Source organism: Poecilia reticulata, chromosome 5 (assembly GCF_904066995.2).
Source record: "Poecilia reticulata chromosome 5, P_reticulata-male-v2, whole genome shotgun sequence".
Lineage (NCBI taxonomy): Eukaryota > Metazoa > Chordata > Actinopteri > Cyprinodontiformes > Poeciliidae > Poecilia > Poecilia reticulata.
The window spans coordinates 16,860,200-16,886,859 of record NC_088834.1 but is presented as its reverse complement, the minus strand read 5'-3'; the positions used below and the strand labels follow the sequence as shown (position 1 = coordinate 16,886,859).

Sequence of the window (26,660 nt, the reverse complement as noted above, 5' to 3'; positions counted from 1 at the left end):
ATGTCCATCAGTTAAATAAAATAAATCTGGATAAACATTCTTCACTCTCAATTTCCCCCAAATCAATCAAAGAACATCTTCGTTCGTCCTCTGCGTCTTGACTTTTCTATCCACTTATCAATCGATTGATCCAAAAATCCATCAGCAGATCAGTCAGCATTGATGCTAAGCAGAAAGGACTGAAGCGTTTTTTATCTGCAGATGCATCCTTTGTTTTATTTGCTGTTATTTCCTGTAACGTTTCTGCTGTTGCACAGAAATTTAGGATATTTTTATTCTACTTTATAAAAAGTCATGGATGGATTATCATCAACTCCTTATTAGAATTGTTGCTCCCTTTTGCTTTGCCATGTTTCCATGGACGTTACTCTACACAGCTCTGTTTTCTCTTTGGGTCCTGAGTCTGAGAGCGACAGGTGAAGATGAATAATTCAGGTCTTCAGACTCACCTTACAGCGACACTCGCCGCTTGTCTTGTTGCAGTCGGAGTCAAACCCTCGGTCAGTGGGGCAGTTGCAGGGCCCACAGGTCTTATGACCCCACCAACCTCTGGGACACGGCAAGTCAGTCCTGTGGAAGAACACAGCCAGTTTATTTTAAATGTTCACTAATTAAATGATCCACAACAACAGCTGCTGTTAATTATGGGCAGCAGTACTCAGTTTATTCAGATCTTCAGGTCAAATTAAGTTCATATTTCTTATGGTAATTTCAGTTTATTGGGGTAAGAATGACTAAAACAAGTGAAAATATGTGCAGGATGACAATTTGCAGGTTGAAAACTCTCATGCATAGGAATTTGTAATATTAGAGACAATACTAAGACCCTCTACAAATAAACTTGAATATTAATTGCTTATTAAACAGTTAACGAGGTTTGGGTTGTGGCAATGCAGCTCAGAATATGGTTTTATTCTTTGTGCTGTTTTTATTTTTGAAGTAAATAAAAATAACAAGAGGGTCCAATGTGGGTTTTTTGTCATCAACAGGATTACAAGAGGAAATATGGAAAGTGTCAATATTATGGCTTCATTAATTAGGAACCCAGACGTACTTTTTCTCACAGTATCGGCCGAAATAGTTCCTGGGACAGTCGCAGGTGTAGCCGCGGGCTGCGCTCGGCTTCCTGGAGCACGCAGCGGCGTGTTCGCAGGGGTTCAGCGAGCACGCTTCAGTGCAGTTGGTGCCATAGTAACCTGCAGAGAAATACAGCCGACGATGATGAGCCGCTGCGATCTGGAGTCGCGAAGCGACCGCAGTGTGTGCAGGGACTGACCGCTGAGGCAGGTGCAGGAGTAGCTATCCCAGTCGTCACTGCAGAAGCTGTTGGCAGGACAGGGGTTGGAGCTGCAGGTGTCCGGCACGCTGCAGCCCGGCTCCACGTTCACCTTCCTCGCCATGGACAAGCTGAGGGCGCCACCGACACGCAGGCCCTGGAGGAGGGGAGGCACCGTACTTATGCTGCGCAGTTTCATGAAGCACGAAACAGTTTGAATCAGGAAAGGGCAACTGCAGCAAGTAAAAATGTTTCCTTGTTGATGTTTTTAAAACGTCGGCTTTGACTGTCATCCTATGAGCTTTAACTGATTCTCCTTGACTGAAAACATCTGGAAAATTTTAGAAAAAAAAATTATTTTCACAACAATAACTCCCAGCTTAAGCAGATAAATGAAAAACCTGCAGAATGTGTCCATTTTTAAAATCAGATTAATCGTCAAAATGATCGATAGAATAATTAATAACTAAAACAATTAGTTGGGTGATTCTCTATTGTCTACATCTTGACTCTTTATTAGCTTTAGCATGCATTCAGCTCTGAAGAGGACAAACCTGCAGGCAGCCACGGAAGCCTTGCTGAATTTTCCCATCAGGCTTTGCCAAACCACCAACGCTGACAGTCTTCAGCTTGGACTCCCGCAGCTTTCCGTCCACCTCCATGCTGGCCTGGACAGCAGCATGACGGCATTAGCATAAACCCCTCGATGTTTCATCACATTTCACGTGTCGGTCCACCCACTCACCAGGTAGAGCCCCTGATCCAACGACAGCACGGCCTGGTGGCGGCTGGCGGCGCCGCCCAGGCTGCTGATGTCCAGCTGCAGATGATGCCAGTCCCCGTCGTTCACCAGCACCTCCTCCACCCGCGACAGAGTGGAGTCCTCCCCCCTGTGCAGCCCCATCAGCACGCTCCCCCCACGCAGCTACGCAGCACCAAAACAGAGGGAGGGAGATAAAAAGACAATCTGTGGGTTCAAAAGTTCAGACTCTGAGCTGCTGCACGTCCTCAGTGTATACTGCTGGGAACAGAAAGAGCAACATCAAAGAATCCCCCGTCTAGACGAAATCAGGAAGGCAGCTGAAAATATTACAAGAACAGCCTCTTTTCCGAGAAGAGTGATTTTCTCCCAGCATCCTTTGTGAAAAAGGAGGAGGTGGGATCTCACCTGCAGCGTGAGGTTGTGCTGCAGGCCTGAGGAGATGTGGAGCAGCAGGGAGCTGGACTGACGGGTGCGGAACATGAGCTCGACGTGCCAGAGGACGGAGGCTGCCAACGCCTCCAGGTTGTTCCACTGCAGCAGGCTATCGCCTTGGAAACGCAGCGGGTTGGCCATGACTGCAGGAACGACACACAGAGGGAGTCCGGATGAAGAAAGGCACACAGAGACTGAAAGATGAGAGATTCTCTTTAGGTGACATGATGATGATGATGATGATGATGATACATCATCACTGCCAGCCTGAGGCGGACCGGCCGTCGGGCGCACCGGGACATTTCCCAGCAGCCCGGCTGCTGGCCTAGGGATCGCTTTTTTTGTGTCTGCAGAGATTTGTATCGATGAGAAATATGACTGTAAACAATCAACATATGTTTGGTTACAATTTTCCCAGCACTTAAAAAACCCCCCACTAAAATCTTGATGAGTGATTTTTGTCTAGTTTCTGGTACAAATATCTGAGGACACTTGAAAAAAGACAAAACTGACTTTTCAGAAAGACATAGGAGCTTGTTTTAAGTCAATTTATTAATGAAAAAGTACTTGTTACATTGACAAATTATTCAATTCACAACAAAACAGTTTTCCCATGTTGCAAGTGAACTAATCTGCCAATAAAACTAGAACGTTTTCATCAATATTATGGGATTATTTACTGACAAAAGCTCCTGTGTCTTGCTGAAAAGTTACATATGAGTTAATTTTGTCTTATTTCAGTTCTACTAAGATATTTGAAATTAGACTTTTATTGCAGTGAAGTTTTGGTATTGGTACAGCTTCTTTCTAGGTAATGTTCTCCATTTAATTTGACTTTCCCTCAAATTTAACACGATAAACAAAGAAAGTCACAAAACATCTCTCATAAAAATTCTCACTAAGTTTTCTGGCTTGTAGCAAATAGAAATAAGTTTGTTAATTCTAAATGACCTGAAACAAGAAAAGTTTAGTCTGATTTAAATTCAGGCAATGATCAAAATAAAAAAAATCTCAGTGTCTTTTTATTAAGTGTATGAAAATATCTGTTCTCAGCTATAAATATCACTTTCCAAACTTAGGCTTTAATCATTACACTTTATTACCAAACTTTCAATAACTTTATACAGAAACCAATCACTTTTCAAACCTTGAAAACACCGAAATTCAAGCATTTTCAAGGATTTCAAGCACCCATCCGAGCCCTGAAAACGTTTGATTGAAGAGATGGATGTGGAGTTGTTAATTCAGGACTGGAAGTTATTAAACAATAAACAGAGGTTTTCTGAGTTTTTATCTGTTTGAACCTGTTTTTGTAAGTAAACCGGAGCATCCGCCCAGATAAAATGGCAGCACTGCTTTTCCTCCTTAGCTCACCTCGCTCACAGTTCTGCCCTCCAAATCCAAGCAGGCAGTCGCAGCTGAAGGAGCCCCACAGGTTCACACACGTCCCTCCGTTCACACACGGGTTATTGTTGCAGAAATGTCTCTTGGCAGAGCATCCTGGGAGGTGTGGGAAAGCAGAGGAATAATCCGTTTGATGTGTCCTGGCTCATTATTTCATCAGAGAATCAGAGTCGGCTGGTCATCAAATATTCATAGCAGGTACGGCCATCATTTCCCTTCCAGCTGTTCTCATTACGGTTATTTCCTCTGCAGGTTTTCCACACTCGACTGCTCAGCCACAAACTGAATGAAGCTGCGCCGCAGAAGGCCGATTTACCTGGCAGGGTGCCGTTGTTTGCGATGTAGCTGGCCATGTCGACGTGCTGGTTGTCGATGCGCAGGTTCTTCATGCAGCCCACGAACTGCTGGTTCCGGACGGGAAAGTCCTCTGGAAGTTTGGGGACTCCTCCGAGGAGCAGGGGCCCGGTCAGGTCCAGAGATCTGAGGACACAAAGGGACGCGGTGAGCCGTGCAGCATCGAGCGAAACACAGGAGAAATTCATCATGTGATCTGCAATGTTTATCTGAAAGACGTAAATAAAGAAAGTACACAGACAATGATGTTTCTAAACATCTTCACTCCAAGCTGCAACCAAAGAAATCTGATTCACAAAATAATTCACACAAAAAGGGGAAAAAAAAATGAGAGGATAAGTTTTCCTTAAGGCTGGACAAGAAATCAATTTGGTCAATTAATCAAATTTTTGTTTTTTTAAGATTTCACTTTTGGAAAATCTGTATTTTTCCCACCAGTTCATTCCTTGGGTTTCAATAATTCAGAGTGATGTCAGAGCCGCCATCTTGTTTTGCAGCTTATATTTATTTGGATTTTGAATTCAGATCAACTCTATGATGGAATATGAGGCTCAGGCTAAGAGTTTATTTTTAATTAGAGAATAAAGTCATAATATTACAAGAATACAGTCGTACAACAACGGAGTGGAAATTATACCAGAATAAAATAGTAATTTTATGAGCACTCATATACCAAAAACAACTAAAGTTTACGTTGAAGAATGTTGAGCATTTTGTAAAGTTATACTTTGGTATAAATGTAACAGATGATTCTTGATGTGAACTGAGCAGCTCAGTTCACATCAAAGAAAGATGTGAACTGAGCTGCTCAAGTCAGATTCTGATAGCTCTCTCAAAGCTTTTATTTTATAAAAAAAACTTTTTTCTTGTAATTTTGTAGTAAAACTGTAACTTTTTTCAACTATATTCTTGTAATTAAACAAAAATCATCTTAGCACAACAGAGAAATTCTACAACTAAAACTCACAGAAGGGATGACTGAAATAAAAAACACTTTTGAAAATATTTTTTGTGTCTTTTTTCTTTAGAAGAAAAAAAAGTCAATTAAAATTTAATCTGGTTTAAAAACATCATAATACGGCTTATAAATAATAATAATAATAATAATAATAATAATAATAATAATAATAATAACAACAACTCAGCCCCTTACTGAGACACACTTACTTTTTGGATCCAGACTGGCTTCCTTGGGCCGAGCACGAGTAATTTCCGATCATGTGACCGAATCTCAATGCCACAGAGGAATCACAGTCGTCCACCGTCACCACGACGACCTTCTGGTCCGAAGGGCCCTGAGGCAAACCGGCCTGGTTCAGGATCGGCTGTAGACCAGACAGAAACAAATTACAGCCAAAAACAGGTCACCATTAACTGCGAAACCAGAGCCTTCAACACTTTTTATCATATTACACCATAGAGTTTAATGCATTTTCAAAAATTCATTAAAGCGCATACAACGGTTAAAGAACCCTGACTTTAATATGTTGGAAATGCTGGAACTCCGCTTGTGTTGCTACGGGCTGGGCTTGGCTGGGGTTGCTAAGATACAGGCATCCAGTGGGATTTTTTCAAAAACAAGACTCAAATAGTCATTGACTGGAAGAAAAACAATGTTTCAAATATCTGTTTTCAGTCTATTTCACTCTGAAGCCTCTAATTAAATAAAGAGCAATCAATTACCTTTAGAAGTGTAAACAACCCTCCTGTTTAATTTAGTCTCAGTGTAAATTAACGAGAAGATCTCAGAGGTGTGTTGGACAAAATTAGAGAGAAAATCAAACTCAGGTTTAGGTTATAAAACAAAAAATCTGAAAGTCACACTTTAAAACTCATCATTACTTTAGTTTGATTCATTGTATAAAATCTAAATTTAAATATTGTGAAGTTTGTGGATGTAAATGTGACAAAATGTGAAAAAGTTCAGGGGACATTTTGAGCTTTGCACAACAGAATATGGTGCAAAAGTTGATTAATGATCTAATCATTATCAACTTTAGATTTTCTTCAACTTTTCATTAAACTTCAGCTTTGTTACTTGGAGTGCCAAGAAGAAATATTGATTTAGCTCAATAACTGTGCATGACTCAAGACTTTTGCACAGTTTTAATCCTTCAAACCACATAGATGATATCAACATACACAAACATTTCAATCGGTGCGGTTAAAAAATATCCTAGCAGTCTGATAAATTTCATTGAACAAAACACTGAGCCAAATGTTCAACATGATTTCTAAAAACTTCCAACGGTGAAAACAGACAAACACACATTTGGAGGGTTTTACTCTGTAGGAGGATAGAAATCTTACTCTTTGTGTCTGGAATCAATAGCAACTAAAGGAGGCGGGTTCAGGGTGGAAAGAGTTATGATGGCGTCAATAAAAGGCCGCGACCTCGTCACACGCTGCCCGGCGTCTCCGGGGTCACTCAGAGGTCACGTGGGTTCGAGCTGGAGCCGCCAAGCACTCAGCTGCTCACACACATTTAATCATCTCATGAGCAGATATTAAAAAATAAGTGACGTTATTTATTTATTTTTTTTACTGTCAGGATCTTTAACACTTTATGAGGTTGGATTAAAACAGAACCTTTCAGTTCGGCTCGAGGGGTTTGAGGAACTATAATTTCCTGATTGCTCAGCTGTTATGGATCAGACAGCTTTATCTGTCTGCGATGCAGCAGACATCCAGAGGGAGAGAAAGTGGACATCTAACTGCAACATCCTCAGCTGCTCCATCACGGCGGAGGTTTATTAAAAATCAAACAGACTCTATGAGACAATGCGACAATGACTGATTTAATTTTAGCTCAAGGCGCCGCCGCAGTTGAACGTCACTCACATTAATCTAGTGACGTCACTCACGTCACTAGATTAATGATTTCCACACTGAGCAGATTAGATTAATTCTCAGAGTTTCCAGTTACAGGAGAGGCTGCAGCCCACCGAATTCCTGCAGTCTTGTGATATGAACGAGACGGGGACAGTATTAACGGTGACCTCCTGAGCTTCCTTGAACTGGTAAATCATTCAGAACATGTTCATTAAACTGTTTACACAAACTCATTCTCCGATAATGAGATTTTAGTCACTTTAAATCCAAATAAACTGCTGCCGGCCACGCCGCCCAACTCAACGGCTGAAAACAGATGCGCAATTATACAACCATACAGCTTTGAAAAGCACAAGTGGAGCCTCCTGCACATCCAACAAAAATGCAACAAGTGGTTCCTGTGTGGTAGGTCAACAACAAAACTCTTGGCTCTTCCAGCAGCCATTGTACAGCGCATACAGCTGATCAAACATGCTGGAACTCAGCTTGTGTTGCTAGGAAACGAGTTGGGTTTGTTGTTGTTGCTAGGAGACAGGCAGTGCCTGCTGATTTGTGATGTTACATTCAGAAAGGTTTTGTAACTATTCAAGAGCTTTAACGGTCTTTAAAATGCCACAATTTTCACATATCCAATTTTATTTTGGTCTGGCTGCTGATGTAATTTTTTTAATATTAAATGATTGATGTTTAAATCATTTACTCAGTAACTGAGAAGCCTTTTTACCAGATAAGTAAAATATTTTGAAGTAGTGCTACTCTATAGGAACAATTTTGGGTATTCTGGATGTAACGCAGACCCCCATTTCGCTAAACAACTCTTAAAAATCTATTCTATTTCACAGTTTCTACACAAATTTATGGCAAAATGTGCCAAAACCATTAGAATCAAATGTGCTAGTACTTGTGCTGTATATGGTTAAAGTTGCCTAAAAGTTTCAAAAGGTTAACATATTCACTCAAATTAAGTAAAATGAATCCATCAGAAAACAAATCTGCTGACATATTTCAGATGTTTTAAGTTTAAAACATTTTTCTTCATGATTTATATTTTATGGGCTTGTTGGTAATCTAAACACCAAAACTTTCTGTTATAAAGCTTGATGTAAATTGAAAACAAACCTGCTAAAGCCTGACTTTTTCACATTTATCTTCACCATTTTAGCCCCATAACGTAGGCGTTGCCCCGACCTTTTATAGTAATTCTCACCAAAACAAACCTGAAAATCCACATATATAATCAATTGAATACAAACCATGAAATGTTGTAGATTTAAATGTTTAACCAGAGTTGCTGCAGGATGGAGTGTCTGAGGAGATAAATGGTGAGAAGTGCCACTGAGCATGCTCAGAGCATTATGTCTTGTCTTGAAGGTAAACAGCTCATTAAGAACCATCAGGAGCTTCCTAATTATTCTGCTGGACACCTTGCAGCTCAGCTTTAGCAATCAATTTTCCGGATTGACTGTCTCACTTTAGAAAGGCTCATGGTTTAATAACCACAGAGAGCATTTCTGGTGAATTAATGCCTTCAGAGAGGCTTATTTGATAATATATAACCGCTCGGGCCGTGTAACTTTGCACCTTTCCCACAGAAAGTCACAATGCACAGTGAAACTCTCCATCACTCAGCGGTGAAATGTTTAAAAAAACAAAAACACCACAACCCCAAAGGAAGCTTTTTCCTTTCCGGTTTGAGCTCTTTGAGGCCAATTTGTTACAAATTTGTCGATGATGAAAAAAGCAAACATGTTGTGTGAATTGATGAAGGTGAAATCATCCGACATGCTCTTTTCCACGGCTTTTCCCCTGCGCTGTGAAAGCGCTGGAGGAAGGCAGCGCTCCAGCTTGGACGCTCCTTTCAGCGACCTCTGCTGTCATCAGTCACGCCTATTGACTCTCCAATAAAGCCCGTCTGTCAGGACGTCTCTCCGCTGCACAAAACGCCGTCCTGTCACAGCTGACTGCAGCGCACATATTTGCTCTGCAGCACATTAAACACCGCTCTCGCCCGCCACTACAGGGGATTATGGGAATATGAGTTCCCTGTCACATGGGGGGAGCAGAGGGTGACAAAAGTGAGGAAGGAGCATGACAGCAGGCGGCACAAATACTGGATCTGAGATTGACTGGGAAACCATAGCAACAGGAGAGGTCGGCCCCGACTCGTTCATACTTTCTTCGCCCTCCTCTGTCGCTGCTCCGCCGCTTGGCTTTAGAGGAGGAGAGGGGCACCTTCCCCCGAGGCCGCATCATTCACTGCCCGCGGCCCCCAAAGGAAGCGGGGGCCAAACACAAAGGCAGCGGTCATTGCCATTCTCCACAGTCCCCCACCCCGCTGAAAGCCACATTTCAATCTAAAACACCCCCCTGCACCGCCCCCTGCGGATAGGGATGGGTCAGAGAGGGGAGCTGTGGGACACCTCCAGCAGGAGGAGCTTCTGTTCCCACCTCAGGAGGAGCAGCACAACCAAGGTGGAGAGTTCAGCTAGGAAACCCCCAAACACTTCTGGTAATTATGACCCCATCATTAGGCCTGTTGCAACAAGCAATGAATCAATTACTGGCATGATAATTTAAAACAAGCTCAATAGTTTTCATCTGCATGGTTTATCGTTTTTCTACCAAAAACTGATAAAAGTCGTCAGTTTGGTGCTTCGGTCTTTTATTGAAGGACAAATTTGTTTACAGTGGCTCCATAATTCACTTTTTGTTGTTTCTGTTGTTTTGTTTATTTATTTGGAATATTTAAAATGTCTTCCATGTCCAGTGTTAAATATTCATTATAATTTAAAGTTTATTGATTTTTGAGGATGTGTTCTTAAATTATTATTCATTATTTTTACTTGAAAAAAAGTCTCAAAACAACAATTTAATCGCAATAACTTCTGCGACAATTTGTCATCCAGCAGAATGTGTTACTGTGACAGGCCTACCTATTAAATGACTCAGGTGTGTTGAAGCAGAGACTCTTCAGCAATACATAAATGAAACCAATAAAATAATTACATTCTCACCATAAACTAATGCCAGAATGAAGTTTCTGTGCAGTCTTTCTTAAGTGCTAATCAGACGTCCCTCCCTCGGCTGGTCTAGTAACCAGGAGGATTTTCGCACCTCATAGTCCGGTAGACCAAAGCTGCAACATTTGTTACATTTGAAGCTGCTGCAGTTCACTTGTGGTGGCGCTGCACCAAGAATCACTGAACGAAACGACACAAAAACCTCTGAAGAAGACATGAGCTCAACTTCCCTCTTCACAAAACGTAAACAAAAATGGAATACCATCAGATTTTAACATTTGCAGGATTTCTCTTTGGTTAAAAAAAAAAAAACATTTCTCCTGATAGCACTAGGAGACATGCTAGCGTTAGGAGACATGCTAGTACTAGAAGAAATGCTAGTGCTAGGAGAAATGCTAGTACTGGGAGACATGCTAGCACTAGGCATGCTAGCGCTAGTAGAAATAGCGCAAGGAGACGTGCAAGTTTGTTTTTGTTGTATGTACCCAGAATTCCCTATGCTGTAGTCCACTTCCTGCTTTTCGAGCGGTCTCCGGTCCGATTAGCGTAAACGTGGATCTGAACTACGCCAGAGTTCACTTCAAATGAATGGAAACTTGGGTTTAATGTGGACCAGAGTTCAGGTTTTTAGGTCCACATCAGAGTTCACACCTCCCTAAACGAACCGGACTTTCTCGGCAAACAAACCGGAGTTCGACTGAAGTGGACTAAACATTTTTGACAAATTCTCTCCTAGTTTTTACCATGACAACTCTAAAGCTCATTTAAATAAATAAATGTTTTGAATTATTTGAGTTTCAGTCGAGTTAGGCAGCTGAGCCGTGCCCCTTCTCACAGAAACCTGAAGTTATTTTTATCACACTGGTAATCACATGCAGCACGCTTGCAATGAAACGTGCAGGTTGGAGAAACAGAAAGGAATCAGTGAGCCATTAGATTTGAGGGATTAATGAGGTTTTAATGTCTGCAGAAAAACAAAAAAAAAGATTAAAAAGCAAAGAGTCAACAAGTTTTCATCCAAACTCCCTCTTCATCACTGCATGCCGCAGGCTAAAATCTGACACGCTCATGTCATCATACACATTGAATGGTAAATGTGCGCTGCAGGAGGGTTGCCTGGCAGCATCTTTATGATGCAAAGTGACTTCCTCAATAGACAAAAATGTGACATCCTGTGTGTGTTTGTGTTTGTCCAGGGTGGGAAAATACTGAGCGCAGACAACAGCTCCACACATTCCTGCACTGATTGAGCCGTTCTGATATTCTTACACAGAAACGTAGCAGCCAAACATATTTAGAACAATCAGAGCATGTCTGGAAAAACAATGTCTTCCCACTCTCTGGTTTTCATTCAGTCAGGCCCCCTCATGTCTGGTCTGAGGGTCTGTTTGGGTCAGAGTCGCTCTGGCTCTCTTCCACATCATCAGCATGTCAGCAGACAGAGAACAGCCCACAGTTCCCTGTCTGCACCGTTTACAGACAGGCTACGAACATGCTGAGGACCACAGAGGAAGAGTGGCAGCTGCCAGTCATCTGTGCCTGCAGGACAACAACACTCTGAATGCTAACAGGTTCACACTTACACTGTGGCTTTTTAAAGGTCCTACAAAACAACAGCCCTCATTTATCAAATGCACCTCCAAGTGGAAAATACACATACTGCCAGTTTTTAAGCATATAATCCTTAAAAAGGTAGCATTATACGTTATATTGCCATTTATAGCACAATCAAGTAATTAATGTTCATTTGGGGCTTGACCAATTCATTAATTTTGGTGATAGAAAGGAAGCCGATCTCCCTCAGCAAAGGTCTAAAAATCAACCACTGTCCTCCTTTGTGAGAGACGTTGGATCAGCTCACGTCTGCAGGTTTACAGTTAAAAGTCACTCCACTGTTACCAACTCAACAACTTTCTTGATATATTTATCAACATTTCAGAGCAAAAAATATAGCATTGGTCAAAATTGGAATCAGCAGGTCAGATTCTTTTAAAGATCAGTAATCTGCCGTCGTCCAGAAAACTGCAATCATGATAGTTTTAATGCAAAGTTGACACTTTTAATGGACTTTTAATGCAAATTTTAATGGAACTTTGCATTAAAAGTGTCATTATTTACCAAATGGACACTTAATTACAACTGTCGTAAACATTTATGAAGACTACTTCATCTTCGTAACAGATGTCATGTTTATGTGTCATGTCAGTCTTATGTGCAGCCCTTCAAATAAAGTGTTTCCATGTTTGAGAGCAGACAGCTCCGGTTACCGGTGTGTCTGTAGCTGGTCTTCTGTTGGCTAAAAGTTTGAAACTCTGATCAACTCTGGTTTAAAGGAACCGCTGTACATCATGAATCCATAACACGTCAGGTTTCAGATGATTAACTTAGCATAAAAACTTCCTGTTAGCCTGTCAACATTTTCAATGCAAATTATTATGGACAGAAAGTAAAACATTTAAATTCCTTGAATACTGAAGAATACATTGAAGCATTTATGCCGAATGAAGTGAGTCGTTCCCACTGACCTTGTTGTAGTAATGGACCTCCACCGTGTGCCACTGGCCATCGCTGACGCCTCCCAGGATGAACGGAGAAACTGTGGTCTGGGTTTCTCCTGAGGAACAACAGCAGGGGTCAGGAGACGCACTCAAGCTGTCCAAACTGCGGCCCTAGGGCCATTTGTGGTCCGTGGTCTGATTGTGTGTAACATTTCTTTTAAGGAGGCAAACCCGTAAAACCTTTTTAAAGTTTTGGATCTATTTTAATTTTCACATCCTATCCCAACAATAAATCTGACTACTTTGGATGCTTAGCTTATTGTTGCCGAGGTAAAAGAACATTATTTTGGCCCTCAGGTTCATTTGACTTGACGATTTTGTGTAGAGGGAAGAAAAAGAAACATGAAAATGTACCTGCAGAGAAGGTGAGCTGAATCTGCTCGTTGATAATCTCCATGGCGATGAAGTCATGTTTCTCGTTGAAGCGTCCGTTATACATCAACAAACCGTTTGGCTCTTTGGTGGCGAATCTGAAAAACAAGATTATTACTTTTAACTTTTTCCAACCAACTCTGAGCTCTCATATCTGTTTCTGAAATGATATCTCATTCTAAAATTTACCTTAAAATAAGGCTGTAATAAAATGTTAAAAAATAAAACAAATAATGCTTTGAACAAGAAAACAAGTTCGTAAATAAATTTGAGAGAGACTTAAACACGAAATATCTTAAGAATTTTCTAGGACACCCACAACACATCTTTAGATTCTGTAAATTACAGGAAACAAATTGGAAAACTTTTACTGTACAGTTTGTATTTAAAATGTTTTTAGGTAACAGCCCATTAAAACAATGTGATGCTGACACTGCAACCATCAAACATGTTAAAAGTTTACACTGAATACAAAAGTATGATTAAAATACACTGAAACTTAATTCTTGTGCAACTTTTTTTCTCGTAATTGTATTTATTTTTTTCTTAGTATGGCAGTATTACTCCACCATATTAGTTTGTAATTATTTGTAGTCATTTTTTTTATTTGAGTCCTTTAAATATCAGAATTAGTTTACATTTACATTTCATTGCAACTTCATATATGTCTGTCTGACAGCATTATTTTAAAATCACTTGCATACCCTCTTTACCAGCTACTTTTTTACTTTTAAGTAATTTCTTGGATGACTTTTTACTTTTACTTGATTAAAAACACATTGAGGGTGTGCTGTGGTGGCGCAGGGGTTAAGCACAGTCCACATATGGAGGCCTCAGTCCTCGATGTGGCCGTCGCAAGCTCGATTCCTGGCCTGGTGACCTTTGCTGCATGTCTTCCCTCTCTCTCATTACCCACTTTCCTGTCAACTAACTATCAAATAAAGGCCCCTGGAGCCGATAAAACCTTAAAAAAAAAAAAACATGTTAAAGTCGTGCTTCTCTTACTTGAGTAAAGGTTTTGGTGATCAGACTCAGTTGGACATAAGAAAAGACATTTTCACTCACTCTGTTTAACCTCCTGTTTTCTGTTGCTTGGAGTTAAAATTGATGCTCAGATTAAATTTTCCCTCAGAGTAAGTCTATTTATATCACACAACTGATAAAGTAGAAACAGCATATGCTGGCAGACATATGAGAGAGAAGAAATAGAGTAATGGTCTGCTCTGACCTATTTAACAGCATCTACTATTTCCTCACATTCACCTTACTGCAGGAGACATTTCAAATTATATTAAATCATCATTTACTATCAGTTTGATCACAAGGGTAAATTCTCCAGATAATGATGTTCACCGAAAGCTCAAGTCTCAGTGAAAAATGGGAACTTTTCAGTTTTCAGGAAAGGAATAGATAGGAGATGCACATTAAATGACACTAAAACAAAGAGACGAAAACTAGGGCAAAGTCAAAGCTGTGGGGTGGGGGCATCAGAGGGCTGCAAGCAGGAAGCAGAGCGTAGTAAGACGGTTCAGAGTGATGGCAAAAACATCTTTAAAAATGTTTTCTCCTCCTCGCAGAAGAGAGAGCAGAACGTTCCTGGTGTCTAACCAAACGTTTAAGTCAGATTTCTGCTTCTGCACGCTCAAAGCCACAACATTAGAAGATTTGTGCTCTTTTATGCATATTTTAATACATAAAGACATTTAGAAGCAGAAAGTTTACTTCGTTTCGCTCTATCTGTGCACAGAAGGTTATAAAACTTCCCTTATTCACCTGTCTGCTGTGGTCTGCAGAAACGGGTCACTGCGATATTTAAACCTACATTATTTCACTGCAAAGACACAAAAACTTACCAAATATCTTAGTTCACAAGACAAACTTAGAAGCAACTTTTCAGCATGAGCTTGTTTTAAGTAAATAAATCCATGTTGTTGATTAAAGTTCTAGTTTCCCTGGCAGATTATTTCATTTATAACCTGGAGAAAATGTTTTGTTAAAAGAACAATAATATGCCAGTTTTAAGCAATTATTTACTGAAAACAAGCTCCTATAGCATGCTGAATGAATACTTTTAAGTTATCTTTGTCTTACTTCAAGTGTACTAAGATATTTGTACCAGAACCCAGACAAAAGTATTTGTGTTTTTGCAGTTTTTGCATCTTCCCCATAGCAAACCGAACAATGCTGTACAGATTGGCGTCTGAATTTTCTGGTCAGTTACTCGACTAAAATGCAGCGTCCTTAGAGGAATACATTTCTCCTCCACAAAGGTCACTCTGACTCTCTCTCTTCCCTCTAATGGAGACGCAGCTTTTTTCCTGTGATTTCTCTTTTACTTTCAGAGGAAAGATGTCGTTCAAACATCCGGATGTCTATCAGTGCGGTTAGTTTTAGCAGCTGCAGCCCCCCTCGCCTCTCCTGAAGTCATCAGGGTTTCAGGCGATGTTGTCATGATGCTGTTAGTGCAGGATTCCCGAGCTGAAGAGCAGCCAGGGGGCATTGCAACACTGACCTGCTTACTGGAAAAAAAAAAAAAAAAACACTAATCGTGACCTCAGAGAAAAAGAGGATGCTGATGCTCCAGTGGATAATAGAGGTGGAGATACAGCAAAAAGCCCAGAAAGCCAAAGAGAATCAGCATCTACATCCTCTTTCACTCTCTGACGTATCGATTTAAAAGGATGCTCCACATTGCCCCCCCTTAAGCCCTCTGAACTATGAGGGTAATCAGCCAGAACTAAACAGCGACTTTACTGGCATCACTGCGCGTCACATTAGGCACCCATCAGTAAAAATAACAACCAGCCTGGCCGTATGTGGGGGACCGTGTCACGCTATGATAACACGCCAAGATCCATAGGGTGGGACCAGCGGGGCGGAAAGAGGAAAACCCTCTGTGGGACTTACAGTAAAATCCACACAATTAACATCTCCATATCTGCTGTAGTTTTTAAATTGTTTACTTTGAGAAGGTGGAAGTGAAAGTTTCAAAGGTGTATTAAATATGAAGGGCAAATAAAAGTAGGATGAATCCTAATACCTTAAATTATCTCCTGGTGCTTCCTTAAGTGAACGTGTCTAATGGGTCGTTAATCTGAAATTGGTTCGAGCTCCCAACAGGATGAACTGTAATGACTTAGGAGACCTCTCAGCTTCCTGCGTCGCTCGAACACGTTACGAACACGTTACTGCTTCAACCAGCTAGTCTGGTTATTTAAAGACAATAAAGGAAGAACCGTGATCGATCCTTTAATTCCTTACATTTACCATTTCCTGTTAGCTTAGCAATGATGTGTCTGGCTACATGTCAGGGTTTATCAATGGCTTTTAAAGTTGGTCATTCAAATGTTTGCAGTTTGTTTCACACCTTTCTACCCAGTATGAAGATATTCCTCAACATTTAGGCACCAGTAGGAAGGAACCAGAGGTGTTTAATGGTTCCTGCACAGGAAAGTATTTACATCCCTTCAGCCTTTTCAGTTTTGTCAAGTAACAACCAAAAAAATTTCAGATTGTGTTTGTGATAAACTAGAGGGCCTGCAGAGAAAATTATAAACAAGTTAATGTTTATATTTATATAACAGCAAATGCGGATTTTAGCTGTTTTGTTTGTTTGTTTGTTTTATATGACAAACTTCCACAAAAAGCCCAAACGATACAGGTATTCTTTTAGATTTGTTCTTACCATTAGATTGGAAACTAAGTGTTTTTTATCCACATGATTTTCCACAAATAACATCCCATAGCTGAAAATGAACCCATCCTCCTTTTGCAAAGGTTTTCTGCTTATTTTTATATTAAATCCTAAAACCCAAACAAAACGGTGGATCTTTAACAATTATAACACATTTCCTGCAGTAGATATTCCTCCAAAGTTAAAAGTTTTGTTTTTTCAAAAGGTAACATAACATTAGTTCTGCTGGACTGATGACATAAGAGTCTCTTTGGATTATAAAGGTTACAGATCACTGTAATGGATCAATCTAAAGTATTTTATATTTGTGAGGTTGGAGAAATATGATTCATGGTTTTTAAATGTGTTAACAAACATAAATCTAAAAGAGGAGGCGTGTATTTGTATCCAGCCCTTCAGAGTCAATGCTAGCTTCAAGCCTCTGTGTGTTTTGCACATTTTATGAGTGAAAAAAACTTTTTTTCTTTCTTAACTTGTTTAAACTCAAGTCAGATTAAACTCAGCTTGGAGACATTCTCAAGTCTTGCCAGACAAAGTCTATTAGATTTAGGCCCTGGGTCAATGGAGCACATGAAAATTGGTTTGATCTGCACCATAGATCTGTCTGCATGTTTGGTTTTGTGGGTGTTGCTTCCTGCAGGAAAGTAAAATATATGTCTGAAGGATTTATGGGTTTATAAAAGGAAGAAAATGTGAAAACGTTTTGAGACAAATCACTGCACGTTATGTTTTCACTGATTTCTATAAATTATTATGACTGAAAATAAGGAGATTAAGCTACATCAAAATCACTCCACACCAAACTAATGCTAGGAGTCCAACAAGTAGTCCAAAGATCTTTGAAAAGCCTGGAAAATCATTGATCAAAGTGTCTTATAAATGAAAAGTTCTGGCTTATTGGTAGCAAAACCATTTAAAAACCAGTTCAGAAGCACATATCTACCACACTGACCTAATTGGTGCTCAGATAATTGTTTTTCTGTAAAGCTTTTTAGTCTCGATTTAATTGAGACCATTGGATTATTTAATAAAAAACAACAAAAAATCTGATCCTAAAAATGCAATATGTTGTTTATGTTGTACCTGCAGAGCAAACTAATATTTCTACCAGGCTCCTTTTACTTACTGATAGATTTAAACTCACATTTTCTCTGGAATACTAACAATATTGTATATTTTCCCTCATTCACTGAGATTATTCAAAACATCAAAATATCATCCTAGCATGCTTAATTTACAGAATAACTATAAACATCAACATGAAACAGCTTTTTATTTTACATCTCTGTTAACAGCTGATACGTTGAGCCGCTGCTGAACCCGAAACAAAGGACTGCATTTATGGTGAAATCTAAGCCTCGCCTGTAAAGTTAAAGGCCTAAAATTAGTTTTCACTCCTGCAGAGCTGGATCCGGGTCCGGAGTTGTCATAATGGAGGCTTTTTTCAGTGAGAAACCAGATCGGCGCTGGCTCAGGTGACAGACCCGACACCTTTCTCACAGCAGCCACTTCGCAGTTCCTCCGACGAGCCTCTGAAACAAGGCCCGCTTTCAAAACCGGTCCGAGCGGTTCTTCATCAAAAAGGGACCGTCATCGGATCCTTAAAGGCGGACCGGGTCCGTAAAGCTCACTGAGGGGGTTTTGTTTCCACCGGCGGCCTTTGTGAGCGACAGCCGCTGCAACATCTGCGCTAAAATGTCAGGACGCATTTCTGTGTGATATCTGAAAGCCGACACTTGTTTTGACCTGTTGTGACAGATACGAAACACAGTGAACAGCTTTTAAATCGGACCTTATTTCATCACACAGATGGGGAGGCCCGTCTGTCCCGGCATGCAGCTTAACTCTGACCCGCAGCATCTGGCTTAATTAGCTGAAATCACTACTTACAAAACCTACATTCTGCTGAGCAAATCCAAAGATTTATTCAACTCAAGTCCTCCTTCTGAAATGTGATTACAGCCAGTTATACCAAATCAAGTTATACAAAGTATTTGAGTTTGTTTTGAAAAATTTTAACTTCCATTTTGCACATTTTTGTACTTCCATTTGTGTCTCTACCGCAGCTAAAAAACCCAAGTGCTTAAAAAAACACCCAGTCAGTTTGTGGCAGTCAGTCAAAGTGTTTTGGTGTCTAGAAAACGAGCCCTTTCAAAAACGGTTGTTAAGTCACCGTTACCTATCAACCCAAGTAGAGCCCCAGCACGTTTGGTCAGCTGGTTTTACTGCTGTATGCGCCGTACAATTGCTGCTGGAAAGTGCTTTGTTTCCTGACTTACCATCCAAAAACCACTTGCTGCATTCTTGTTGGTTATGCAGGAGGCCCTACTAATGCTTTTTAAATATGTATGGTTGTATAATTGTATAGTTGTATAATTTCTAGGGCTATAACGACTCCTTGAAAATGTATCTGCCTCAAAGCTTCGTAAAATTATGTTTTATCATTTAGCGCACCATGTTCGAGCCAGATCCTTGTCTGTGATGGGCAGCGCGCTCACTTCCACCTCTGAGTTGCTGCTATGTGCTAGCAGCATAAAGGCAGTGTCTCTGGGTTTCTGTCATTTTTGGGGGGACCATTAAGCGTTTTTAAAGTTACGGATGCGACGGTTGTAGTACAACAGCTTTTTCCCTCCCGGCAGTGCGGTTCCCACCATTTGAAGGCGTACGGTGGGAAGGGCGCTCCCAGCTAGTTATACAGAGAGAAAGAATCGTAAAAATAATGACTAGAGTACTCGATTACTAAAATATTCTTTTACAACAGCCCTAATAGTTTGAGTTGGGGGCGACAAGAAGAACTCAAACATCTCATTCTCATTCTAAACTGGACATACTAAAATCTCATTATCTGAGAAGGAGTTTGTTCAGAAAATGTAATGAACATGTTTTGTTTAGACCTAAAGCATAACAGGCCACCTTTATCATACATTCATAATTTTACATTTTTACACCCATTTGAAACATTTTCCACGGTTCCCTTGCGTCGAGTATCAGACGACAGTCGAGCTGATTGTCAAACCTGTCATGGTTTGAGTGATCAAATAAATTTGACTCCATCTACAGTCATGCCTAGAAATAACACTCCCAGGAGCATGCCCCGATTTCTTGGCTACTGGGTTACACAGACTGACCAGAAGCAGAAATCACAAGGAAGACTGACCGCAGTAATGATGATGCTGATGAGACAGCTTCTGTCAGTCACCGCCAGGGAGAGGAAGACTGTGCTGAAATAGGCCAACCTCTGACTCACAGCTCAAAGTGACGACTGACACAGTGACTGTAATAAGACCCGACTTTATGGGACTAACATCCTCCCGTTATGCAACACCTCTCCAAAAACAAAGCTTTTTTTGGCTCATCTTTTAGTTAACATAGCTGCTCACATCCAACACTTAGTCAACTCTAATGGCTCAGTATCAGGGCTTTACTCTGACTCTGAAGTGGCCCTTATGAGGAGGACTGCTTTCCAATGATGCTGTTACTGTCACTTATCTCCATTAAGGTTATGTAAATCTGAGCACCCAACGATGGAGGTGAGCACTAACCCATGTGTGATGTGGGTGGAGTGTGAATCACTGACAGGCGGCGGAGCGGGAGGGCTTACGTGAGGGAGAGGGTGAAGTGGAAGCGCTGGCGGAGGCCCTTGAAGGTGAGGAAGGAGTTTGGAGGGAAGTTGCGAGTGGTCATCTCGCAGTAGGGCTTCTCGTAGCCGCCGGACGGACACTCACACTTGAAGCCGCCGACCAGCAGGTTCACGCAGGTGCCTCCGTTCTTACAGACTCCAGCAGCGCAGCGACCCGAACGGGACGACAGCTCGCAGCGCTCTCCTGGAGATCGGTGGAGAGGAGGAACGAGGATTAATACAGTTCATGACCAGGAGGTTAAAACGATCAGTTTCTCTGATTTTACTTTTTATAGGTAAATGTTTGAGTAAAGTGAACATTGTTATTTTATTCTATGAACTACTGACAACACGTCTCCGAAATTCCAATCTTATTAATCCTAATCCTAATGTCTGTGATGTAAAAATAGTTTCACATTCAAACAGGTCTGCAGGGCAAATTGATAAAAAAATAATTGATTAGGAGCATCAATTGACATCTGATTTCAAATTCTGATGCATCATTATTCGTTGTGACATGTTCAGACTGTGAACCGTGGTTTATTTCTCCTTGGCGGCAGCTGCAGGGTTAACCTCTCTCTCTGCTCTGACGCCCCCCGCCTCCCTCTGGGAATAAGGCTGCAGTTTGAGCTCAATTCTCATTCAGCGAAACAACGTGATGGCTCAAGAGCACCGAGCTGGAAGTGGTTTTGAAGACAAAATGATTGCACTTTTCTGCAGACTGTGGCAGCTCAGGATGATTTTCTGAGCGTTTTTCACACTTTGCAGACGGCTTGACGACTTCATCAGAGCATTACAAGAAATCAGACAAGAAAAGAGAGTTTGTGTGCAGCCTGCACATCAGACACGACATCCATGTTTTGTAAAAGAGTGATAAAATAAATCTAACTTTGTAGAGTAGGAAATAAACTGACTGGAGAGCATAAATTGCACCTTAATGTTGATCAGGTGACGAGTCAGTAAAATACTCGTCACCTGATCTGAGGCTATTTTTGTTACATTTCTGTAGTTCTACTGAAGCTATTAATAGATTACTAATTTTGATAAACAAAGAAATGAAACACAGCAACATTTTAACACAGCAATGTTCCTTTATAATGCAAAGAAACATTTGGATTATAAAAAGATTGATCAACAAAAAATTAATTATTAGATAAATGGGGTATTAGATGAAGCAGTCACTGGACTAAAATGTTACCAATTATATATAAAGCAAAACCTAAAACAATCAAAGTAAATCACAATAAATTGTTGCAATTGTTATAGACTGACATTGAGCAATTGTTTCAAGATGAAAGGAAACAGAGGAAAAATGAAAATTGCAAGCAGATGATTATAGTTGAAGGGAAAATGTTTTTCGATCATTTTTACCTTTTTCCTTTACAAACTTTTACAGGTTTGGCTGATTTACAGTCAGCTGTTTGTAGGTTTCACACCTATTTGACAACCTATAATGAAAAATATATTTGTCTAATATGCTCATAGGTTGTTTGCTTGAAACTGTGACTCTGATTAATATTATTTACCATCAGGAGATTGCTAAGAAGTTTATTAGATTGATCAGTGAAACTAATCTCTCTCATTTAGCAACGATTAATTGAGTCAATCAGTAAAAATAAAAAGTTCAGAAAATAACAAGCAACTAAGTTGGATAATACATGAGGTTTTCAAATTTTTATATTTATTTATCATAATTGAAAACTATCAAGGAAATTAAACTAATGAGTTAAGTGTAAACGGATGAAATGTAAGTAAAATGGGCAGAAAAGGCGACGCTTGGTTTCATAATGGTGGAGTGAAGTGGAGGAGAGACAAATTGGTCCATTTTCTTTTCCAAAAACTAGAGCCATTACGATGTGAAGCAGCAGTTTTGAATCTTGGTTTAAGCTTATTAGAAATTGTTGTCATCTGTGATCTGTGAGGAAAATAAAACTCTTCCAAATCGGCGTCACTGACATTCTGGTCAGCTGCAGTTTTCCTGAATAACATCCATCTTATCGCGCTCATCCGGCCCGTCGGGACTGCAGCATTTGCTGAGGCGAGGCTGTTTGTCGTCCCCTGGGTGGGCAGGAATTTGTGTCAAAGCCACTCAGTCAGCAGGGCGAAGGTTTCTGCAGCGCTCCTGTAACACTGACACACACCCAGAGCCCACGTCTTCAGCTCTGATTATCAGGCTCTTTATTTACTCCCGACTATTAATCACTCCATTCAGTCTGTTCTTTGTTTTGGGAAAAATCCATTCAGTCTAAATAAACTCAAGAGTTCTTGGTTGAGATGTTATTCTTGGAGGGAAAGTAATTTAGTGTTTTGGGCTAATATTCAGCCATGTTTTTCTGCTAAGCCATGCATTAAGAAGCGTATTATAATAAGTAGCTCAACTTGTGTTTGTTCTGCGATGCTTTTTTGATGTTTGCCTTCTGGGTCAATTTTTTATTTAGACGTTTTCATACTTTACAGCAAACCCGTCCTATTGATCTGAATTAATTTATGTGTAAAGTTTTATTCTCATCAGAAAAGTGGAAAGCAAATGATGTGCCAGAAGAGTTAATAAACCTGTTAAAATTCATGTATACATTCTGGGTTGGTATTTTTGTTTATTTTGTAACGATGATATCAGTTGTGATCAATCCACATTTTCCAAACACTGCTGTGCATTTTGTACCTACAGGTCCGTGTAAGCTTTAATATCCTAACCACTGTCATTTATAACAGGTGCACATATTCGTAAGGAATCTCCCATGGCTGAATGTTTGGTCCTTTTTAATTATCCATTTCGACACTAGGAAGAATTTATCTCCAGTCAAAGGCATTGGATTGGCTCATAGCAGCCGGATACAAAAGCACTCCACACTTTTCACTTTACACAGATTTTTACTCAGTTGTTAATGTGTAAAAGTTCAACAAGTAGTGTTATTTTTGTAATAAACTAAACATCAACTGTTCTTTTAATTTAGGTGTCTAAATTAAACAACAGCAATGGTATTCTTTCTTTAGAAAATAATCATATTTCTGGTTAAATAAAGATTAAATATTCTAATAAACTGATGGGTTATTTAACATAAAGTGTGAATGAACAAAACTTTACTCTTTATGGTGATGTCTGTGTTGTCCACATTGAATGATGATTGATAGAAAGCTTTCTCTCTGCTTGTATTAATTGCACTCCATCTGTTTTTTTATCTCTGTAGCAAACAGCTGCAGTCAGGCGTCTCTAAAACGAAGCTTTTCCTCACAGAGCTGCCTTGTTGTTCATTTAAAAACCAGTGGAAAGCAATAAAGCTTTCAGAGTTTTTTCCAGGCAATCAAGGAGGACAAACACTGCAGCGCAACATCAAGTCAAAACCACTTTGAGATATGACTTCCTGTGGAGAAAACATATTGCCAGAGCCGGTTTATTGCTCTTCGTTTATTGCTATCGGGTAAATGCCTCCGTGTGGTCAGACGTTTACTGAAGGAAACCCCCAGCAGGTGCAGCAGCCAGGTGAGCAGGACATCGGAGCGTGGGACACAAACGATTCAATCAATAACTCAAACATGTCTCTCCTGATGTATTCACGCCTCTTTTTACATCCAACACAGTAAACAAAGTATGTGTTTGTTGCTGGTTTGCATCATTAAGCAGCAACTCGCCAAACAACCCAAAAATGCAACTGAATTTTAGACAAAAGATAATAATAATAAATGAAACATGTTTGATGATTTGATGAGGTGTTAGTAACATCTCTGATCACATTTGAACTTAATTTATGTCAGTTTTACTCAAACAGTCCTGCACAGAAAGGTAATAATTATTTGAATTGAAAGACGTTAGAAAAATCCCAAAAAATATCAGTTTAATTCAAAGAAATGTACAAAACCAAACTAAAATGAGTTGAGATAACCCACAAAAACACGGCAATATAAATAAATATATGACCCATTCACCCTCATATTTAAATATTTGCTTATTGTTTTCTGTGATATTCAAGGATATTTTATTGTCGTACCACCTTTGCTTGTTTGTGGTACGAAATTCAGACAGATTAAGAAATCTAATACACAAATAAAAAATAAATAAAGTAATTTATGTGGTATATATGTGTGCTTTATGTAAATTGATGATTGATATTCATCTGGTAAACAGATTTGTGGCATGTTGTATTTTCTGTAACACATAATAAGCATGCAAAATAAAATTAAATCCAGTTACTATTGAACCCAACAAACAGGATGGAAAATGATAGGCCTTGTGAATAAATAACAGCCACAGATTTAAATTTACCATTGTGGAAGATAAAAATTTACTTTATTATTAAGCTGTATGTCAATACCTACTTTAATCTGCATCCATCAATATTAGGTATAGATTTTAACAAGGTTGTATTTGCATAAAAGAGCTGAATCATTGCACAGAAACCCTGCATTCAAAGTTTCTTTAAAGGTCTTACAGCTGAATTAAATTTTTTCAGCGTCTTGCAGTGAAACGAGTGAGCGGTCATAGATGACAAACCCAGTGAGTGAAAGTCGGTTTCACCAAAGTATTTTGTACCAGTAGGAGCTGAAACAAGCAACCACTCGGGATTATGAGGTGAATAATGAGATCAGATCAGTAAAGCAGCAGATTTATGCACAAGTAATTTAGTCTTTTCATAAAGCTACAGGTCATCTGGACGCTGACCCACTCAAACATGCCGATTATTAAATCAGAGAATTGTGATTTTAGTCTGATAATTTCACACAAAAGGCCCAAATTAAAACACAGATTAAGTTCTGGGATGTTTCTGTTTCTTGAACAAAACAACCATAAGATTAGGAAAAGATTTATTTAATAAGCAGCTCAAGAATGTATGAATCAGCAGGGGGTCATTAAAGTAAGGAGGATTATTGATTGTCTTTGACCTGGCTTGTAATATTCAGTCAATTCCTTATATTTCATTTTCTATTCCTATTGTTAGCAACCATTACTAATAAAAACAAATCTCTATCTGTAATTAACCTCACATATTATATAGTTCAGACAAATTTAGGTTTAGTTTAACTTATTTATATCAAGGCAGCTGTATAGAGAAATAACATTTTAAACAACATGGGCTATAGCCATGGGCTATATGGCAAACCATTTATATATAAAATTTAAAAGAAGTGGGCCAAGAATTGAGCCTTGTGGTACACCTCTGTTAATTTGAAACAATGAAAGCTTGCCACTCGTAACACATTGCTCATGTTTTTAGTATATGATTCAAACAACCACAGAAAATCATGTCTATGACTTCTGAATAAAAATTTTATGGTTAAATGTGCATAAGCCTTTTTAAAATCCATAATTACTGCTCCAGTTTCTGTACCCTAATCAAGTGATTGTTTAATCTGTTCAATAAAGAAGCAACTAAGACAAGCTGCTGCACAACAATGAAGACAAAAACCAAATTGTAAATGTTATTTTAACTGTTTAATTTCAGCTCCTTATTATTTTTTGTTGTAGCTTAGATGTATTTTCACACTAAACAAGAACCTTCCCTGTTCTGTCGGATTCTGTTTTTAATTAAGAGAAGACTAATACTTTAATCCCTGATGTTTATGTGTCTGATAGATTTATGCACCACATAATAATAATAGCAAGCTGTATCAAAGCTTTAAAATCAATCTGCTGGGTTCCTGAGAGCAGCGAATCATGTGCCAAATTAAACCCCGATGATGTGTGTACCAATATGTTAATGTGATTGCAGGCAATCAGACTGGTGATAATTAACTGCTACTAGATCTAAGATGAAAGATTGCTCTGTAGATTGTTACAGGAAACCATCAGCATATTTATTCAAACATAAAACTGGCACGCTCAGTGGGCGTCAGATTAATGTAAACTTTGATAATGTGGTTCAGGCTGGTTTATTCTTTCTCTGATTTGCAGTAAATTCAGTAAAATATTGACATGTTTCTGCTTATTGTGTGCTGTTTTCCGTCATTATTATTTAGTGGGCCACCCTGTGACTTACTACCGTATTTTTCGGACTATAAGTTGCTACTTTTTTTCTAAGCTTTGAACCATGCGGCTTATAGCCCGGTGCGGTTTTTCTGTTGATTTTTCTTCAGCCTCCAGGGGGCACTTTAGCAGGAAGTGAATCATTGAAAGTCAAAATTGGAAATCAAAGAAGAAAGTGCTAATTTTCATTTAGGACATGCTAGCAGGAGACACGACTATGATGCAGCTTTTAAGTTGAGGGCTGTCAATCTGGCAGTACAGGAGGGAAATAGAGCCGCTGCGTAAACTCGGCGTGGACAAATCCACGGTTCGGCGTTGGAGACGCAGGGCTGCGTCCTTAATATATCCAGCAGGTTTATTAGGTCCTTGTGGAAAAC

General features: G+C 39.6%; 1 protein-coding gene across 6 annotated transcripts in view; it reads right to left on the bottom strand.

The window, feature by feature from the left end:
• Positions 1-26,660, bottom strand: part of celsr2 (cadherin, EGF LAG seven-pass G-type receptor 2) — an 83,727-nt gene that overhangs the window by 18,281 nt on the left and 38,786 nt on the right. For all 6 annotated transcript variants that reach the window (XM_008409792.3, XM_017304906.2, XM_081607181.1 and 3 more), the window contains exons 3-14: positions 20,307-20,529; positions 12,994-13,109; positions 12,607-12,695; positions 5,397-5,554; positions 4,192-4,355; positions 3,846-3,971; positions 2,445-2,614; positions 2,022-2,201; positions 1,831-1,944; positions 1,277-1,433; positions 1,055-1,196; positions 450-570 (exon numbers count right to left, since the gene is read on the bottom strand). In XM_008409792.3, coding sequence (XP_008408014.2) covers positions 450-570; positions 1,055-1,196; positions 1,277-1,433; positions 1,831-1,944; positions 2,022-2,201; positions 2,445-2,614; positions 3,846-3,971; positions 4,192-4,355; positions 5,397-5,554; positions 12,607-12,695; positions 12,994-13,109; positions 20,307-20,529 — 1,760 coding nt within the window. The remainder of the gene's footprint in view (positions 1-449; positions 571-1,054; positions 1,197-1,276; positions 1,434-1,830; positions 1,945-2,021; positions 2,202-2,444; positions 2,615-3,845; positions 3,972-4,191; positions 4,356-5,396; positions 5,555-12,606; positions 12,696-12,993; positions 13,110-20,306; positions 20,530-26,660) is intronic.